Source organism: Oncorhynchus nerka, linkage group LG7 (assembly GCF_034236695.1).
Source record: "Oncorhynchus nerka isolate Pitt River linkage group LG7, Oner_Uvic_2.0, whole genome shotgun sequence".
NCBI lineage: Eukaryota > Metazoa > Chordata > Actinopteri > Salmoniformes > Salmonidae > Oncorhynchus > Oncorhynchus nerka.
The window spans coordinates 33,307,221-33,312,248 of record NC_088402.1 but is presented as its reverse complement, the minus strand read 5'-3'; the positions used below and the strand labels follow the sequence as shown (position 1 = coordinate 33,312,248).

Below are 5,028 nucleotides of genomic sequence, written 5' to 3'. Positions count from 1 at the left end.
ATGGAGATTTATTCTGTGGAGCTAGCCTGCTCCAGACCAGGCTAAATTCCAGGATCTATTTAATCTCATCCCTAATGTCAGTCAGCAGTCACCACAAATGGAAACCAATAGTTATTTCACTGCTCACTATACATTGTTATCACATATAACTAGACCCACTGTTATTTAAACGTTTGTGATCATTAATTTCAATGATTTTGGATAAAAAATGATTTTTAGATGATGTTGCTATCATTAGATAATTTAGTTTCCCATAGACTATAAGGCTATATATAAAATGATAGAATATTAGGGCCACAGAGGGGAAAAAAACACAAGTCATAATATTGTAACCAGTTGTTTTAAAGGAGGACAGTTGTTAAAATGACAGATGTGGGGCATTTCGTGAAGTTGTACTTCAGTATGGTTTCATAAACAAAGACATGCTGATGTGCCAGAATATTAAGTATCACATTGTCATAAGTATCAAAACTGTAAAAACAATATGTAGCTTTTCTGCAGAAAGAACCAGCCTCATAAATTTATGACTTTATCCTTTTTCTTCAGTGTGGCCCTAGTACTCTGTCATATAAACAAATACACATTCCATATGAATATAAAAACACAATGTGTAACATTATGTTCCTTTATTGAATAAGGACAAAACAAAGCAGGTAAACCATCAGCTCCTTTCGAAACTGAAGTCACAGTGACTCTACAAGATGGAAAGCACAGAATCCAAGCATATTATACAAAATGATACATACACATTCAAAGGTCTGTATATAACACACCCTGCATGTCTGCACACTAAAATAAATGCAGGACAAATCCATACACATCAACTGAACAGACAAATGAATGGATGCAGTAGCCTCCCTGCAGCCTTGTATTACACACAGTATACCGCACAAACATCATAAGAGGCCAAATTCGTCAAAAAACGAACCCAAAAAAACCAAATTCCTCTGCCACCGCAGGACATATTTAACCAAAATTGAAAGCACACATACTAACTAAAATAATTCAACACATATTGGTCCCTCAGCAGCCGACCACTGTCGTCATCAGGGAAGATTGCCGGATTGTCCCAGTCCATGGCTGGTGGCACTCTGGGGGCCCTCTCCTTCCTCAGGCAGGCCACATTGTGGAGGACAGCACAAGCCACAGTAATATCACATGCCCTAACAGGGCTGACCCTTAATTTGTGAAGGCAGTGAAAGCGTGCCTTCAGGAGGCCAAAGGTCATTTCAACTCTGGCCCTGGTCCTGGCATGGGCATGGTTGTAGGCCTGCTGTGCTTCCTGGGGTCTGTGAAAGGTGTCAGGAGAAAAGGCTGGCAGCCATACCCCTGTCTCCCAGCAACACACCAGAGAATTCACCTGTCAACACAAAATCTCATCATTACTACCTCATAAACACAGTGATATTCTTGACACAGCCATGATGGTTATAAATAGGGGTTGTGTGGCTTACCTTGTGATAGATTTCAGAGGCCCGAAAGATTCTGGAGTCATGGACTGAGCCAGGCCATTTTGCCACAACATTGCTGATCACACAGTCAGCATTGCAGACCATCTGAAATCATAAGATGAGGAATATTACACCAATCAATGTACATCACTGGCAATGCAGAGTGTTCGTCAATGGACAATATCAAAAAGTTATGTTCACCTGAACATTAATGCTGTGAAAGGATTTCCTATTCACAAAAATCGGCCTCATGGGCACCTGCGGGGCTTTTATCCTTATGTGTGTGCAGTCCACTGCACCAATGACATTGGGGAAACCTGTCACACAAAGTAATGAGTATCCTACTATGTGTTAACAGTTGTCCTGTAATTTGTAGATCCTCTTACCTGCAATCCTATAGAACTCCTCTTTGATGTCACAGAGTCTTCTGTGGCCAGGGAAGGAGATGAAGACATCTGCTAATGCTTTGATAGCCAGACACACACTCCTTATTGTGCGGCAAATTGTGGCCTTGTTCAGCATCCCCCACTGAGTACAGGAAGGCTCCACTAGCAAAAAAGCGCAAGGCCACACAAACCATTTGCTCCACACTCAGTGCATGGCTCCGTGCAGTGCGGTGCTTAATCCTGGGACCCAGTAGTCTGCATAGATACCTGATGCCATCTGCAGAAAACCTGTATCTTTCATATAGATGGTCATCAGGGAAGGCCAGTGGGTCCAACCGGCCCTGAAGACCCTTTCTCGCCTGAAGGCTCTCCTCAGCACAAGTGCTTCTTCATCCACCACATCTCGCACGAATGGGCATGCCATTGTCAGAGCAGAAAGGAACACACAATTTTGGGCCTTCATATAGGCTAGTGGCCACACCTGGTGCTGGGGGTGGGCAAAAGAGGGCGATGCCTTATAACGATGACTTGGTTGTACTGATTGCTGGGAAAATAAAAAAAACCTTAGAAAGATGCCACCGTCCTGTGTGCTCACAATAAGAGCTCATATGTCATGGCTCACTTGACTTTACGAGAATATACCTAATTTTTATTTTGAGCTGTGTCATCTTCTTGGAGCTGGGGGAGGAAAGAAAAATAATGATTAATACATTTGTGTTACAGTTAGCATACAGTGTACATTGAAGGCATATCTCACCTCCCTCTCAAGTTTTTTTATTTCAAGGTCCAGTTTCCTAATTGTCCTCTTTTTTATTTCGGACTCCAGTGCAAGATTTTCCATCTTTTTCTTCTTGTACTGAATGTCTATGTCTGCCAGTTCTATTTGGCGCCGGAGGTGGTTGCCATACAACTTTCTGATAGCTTGTGAGCTCTGTGAACACAATACAATTAGCGCAGCTGGAATTTGGCAGGATGTGGTGTCCTTTTATTAATATGCACTATGTTGCCAGGCTGGTTTTCCCACTGTATAGCATCTGGGTCCTGTAAAAGAAATTAGATTTTTTGATTTTGATGAGGACTCCTCACCATTGTAGAGTAAATAGTACTTTCACAGTCTTAACATGATACCTCATGCCTTCTGGAATCCAGAGAGATGGTCTCCTCCTCATCATTGTCTCCATCATGTGCTGTTGCTGCTGCACTGGGGCCTTCACCCTATCACATTTAATCGGATTCATATTGAAGCTAGTAGACAAGACATGCCAGGCCTACAGTATGCCTTTGATGGAGTACTCACTGGATCAGCATCGTCTGGTGCTTGTGCTGGTGGCTCTAACAGGAACACAGTGCTGCCAGGCACTGCAAGGCAATAGGTAAACCAAAGTCAGACAGTCCAAATTGATTCAATATGAATGTGGTTGTATCCCATGTAGAGATGGAAGGACATACCTTGAATGAAGCGGGTGGCATCTTGGGAGGAACCTATGCTCGTCTCTTTCCCCCCAGGGATCCCCTCTAAGACGGGCCTGCCTTTATTTAGCGCCAAGGCCATGTCCTCTGCTGGGGTAAGGTCAGCCTTTGGTGACCCACCACCCGTGCCTTGTCTGTGGGTATTCTTTTTCACTGCTAAAACAGTACAGACAATGTGTGAGCAGGCACCTTCTGGGTACAATATATGCTTGTGCTTTGTTAAATATTAGTCAGGGACCATACCATTCTGCAGAATGTTCTTGTATTTGATTTTGACCTGCTGCCATGTCCATTTTGGCCCGTTCATGTTTAATCTACACACACACACACACACACACACACACACACACACACACACACACATTTAATGGAGTCACACTGCAAAAAATTACTTGGTATTTTTGTCTTGTTTTCAGTAAAAATATCAAAAAATTTATCATAGCTTTATACAGTGTGATGGAGTTACTTTACACAATTTCACTCATATCTGCAGTGCATTTCAATTAAAAATGTAACCGTTTCATAATTACAGTACAACTGCATTTTTGGAGATGTGAATTAAATATTTGAATTGTAATTGTGATGTTTCAGCGGAGCGGTGAGTGTGTAATTGTGCACTACTTACGCATTCAGGCGGTCTGCAATACTTTGCCACGCTTTTTCTCTTTGCTTTATCACTGTGGCGGTGTTGCCTTTCTTCTTAATTATATCTTTTACCTCCTCGTATGCCTCCATGAGGATTTGTGCTTCCGACGGGGAAAAGTACGCGGCTCTAGTTGCCATGGTAAATCAGTTAATCTGTGATCTGTGGCGGGGTCTATTTGAGTGAGCCGTGAGCGCGCACCTATCCAGGATTGGTTTCACCTGGTTTAATGAATCCGTGTCTGCTCATCCTGGCTTGGTCTTTGTGCAACCAATTAAGCCTGGACGCACATGTTTTGGCTTCATTGAGCTCAGCTGAGTCATTTATCCCGGATGTCTTAATTCTACTTTTGTGCAACAGGCCCCAGGTCTTTCAATGTAGTTATTTCTTGTCACGCTTCAGCCTTGGAAAAATATTTGTTTGTAAATTCGATTCAAGCATTTAGCTAATGATGATAATCTTGTTATTGATAGAGTTGCTTACATATCAATGTTGGTTGCATTTACTCACAAATTGAAATGCCTTTAATGTATGTCGTTAGCTGTATTACTTTGCTCATGCGTCATGCAAACGAATTGTAAAATATACAATACTGTAGTTTTGTTACTGTTTCTAGTGTAATATGCTTTGTTATTCTACATAGATGGTTATACATTATTAGAGTAATGAAAGGAGCCAATTACCATATGGTTAACAATTAGCTATATGGTTTGGCATCATGCCAGATGCATGGTACCTTAGCGCGTGTTTTGTATTTATGCAACTTCAAATGTTTAATGTACAGCTACAGTATGTCGGTGTGAATTGAACACTAAAGTATATTCTTTTCTGTATTTTGCAGTTTCACAACATAAACGTTTACAATATATTCATTCAAGAAAAGTCACGCCTTGGGAGTTTTATTGAAGACTTAGTTGTTAGCTATCTGTCTAGTTTTGCATGGGAACGCAAATCAAGGGCAGAATAGTTACCAAAGTCGGTCGTGTGTGTGTTTTTTTTAAACGTGGAGCGTGTTATTATCACTGATATTGAATTCATTGACCATTAATAATAATAATCATACATGGTGTTACTGGTC

At 41.5% G+C, this 5,028-nt stretch overlaps 1 protein-coding gene across 3 annotated transcripts; it reads right to left on the bottom strand.

Annotated features, from left to right (window-relative positions):
* Positions 1 to 609: 609 nt before the first annotated feature.
* LOC135572452 (putative nuclease HARBI1) lies at positions 610 to 4,460 on the bottom strand. 3 transcript variants are annotated; one of them, XM_065020442.1, is made up of 11 exons: positions 3,933 to 4,460; positions 3,551 to 3,621; positions 3,287 to 3,463; positions 3,135 to 3,196; positions 2,966 to 3,052; positions 2,837 to 2,878; positions 2,595 to 2,768; positions 2,480 to 2,515; positions 1,838 to 2,381; positions 1,455 to 1,556; positions 610 to 1,360 (listed from the first exon to the last, which is right to left on the bottom strand). In XM_065020442.1, the coding sequence occupies exons 1-8, from the start codon at positions 4,088 to 4,090 to the stop codon at positions 2,480 to 2,482; spliced, it is 807 nt and encodes a 268-aa protein (XP_064876514.1). In that variant the 5' UTR covers positions 4,091 to 4,460; the 3' UTR covers positions 610 to 1,360; positions 1,455 to 1,556; positions 1,838 to 2,381. The 3 variants fall into 3 exon arrangements, with proteins under 3 accessions (XP_064876514.1, XP_064876515.1, XP_064876517.1); XM_065020443.1 differs by adding an exon at positions 1,653 to 1,768 and having other exon boundaries at positions 1,838 to 2,878; positions 3,551 to 4,452; XM_065020445.1 differs by lacking the exons at positions 2,966 to 3,052; positions 3,135 to 3,196; positions 3,287 to 3,463; positions 3,551 to 3,621; positions 3,933 to 4,460 and adding an exon at positions 1,653 to 1,768 and having other exon boundaries at positions 1,838 to 2,957.
* Positions 4,461 to 5,028: the final 568 nt, after the last annotated feature.

Excerpts from the sequence above, each read along its gene's own strand:
- LOC135572452 (XM_065020442.1), bottom strand. The coding sequence starts at position 4,090 with ATGGCAACTAGAGCCGCGTACTTTTCCCCGTCGGAAGCACAAATCCTC. Across the intron at positions 3,197-3,286 it reads TGCCACCCGCTTCATTCAAG|TGCCTGGCAGCACTGTGTTC; the intron begins GTATGTCCTTCC and ends ATTGCCTTGCAG. Across the intron at positions 2,879-2,965 it reads TGGATTCCAGAAGGCATGAG|GACCCAGATGCTATACAGTG; the intron begins GTATCATGTTAA and ends TTTCTTTTACAG.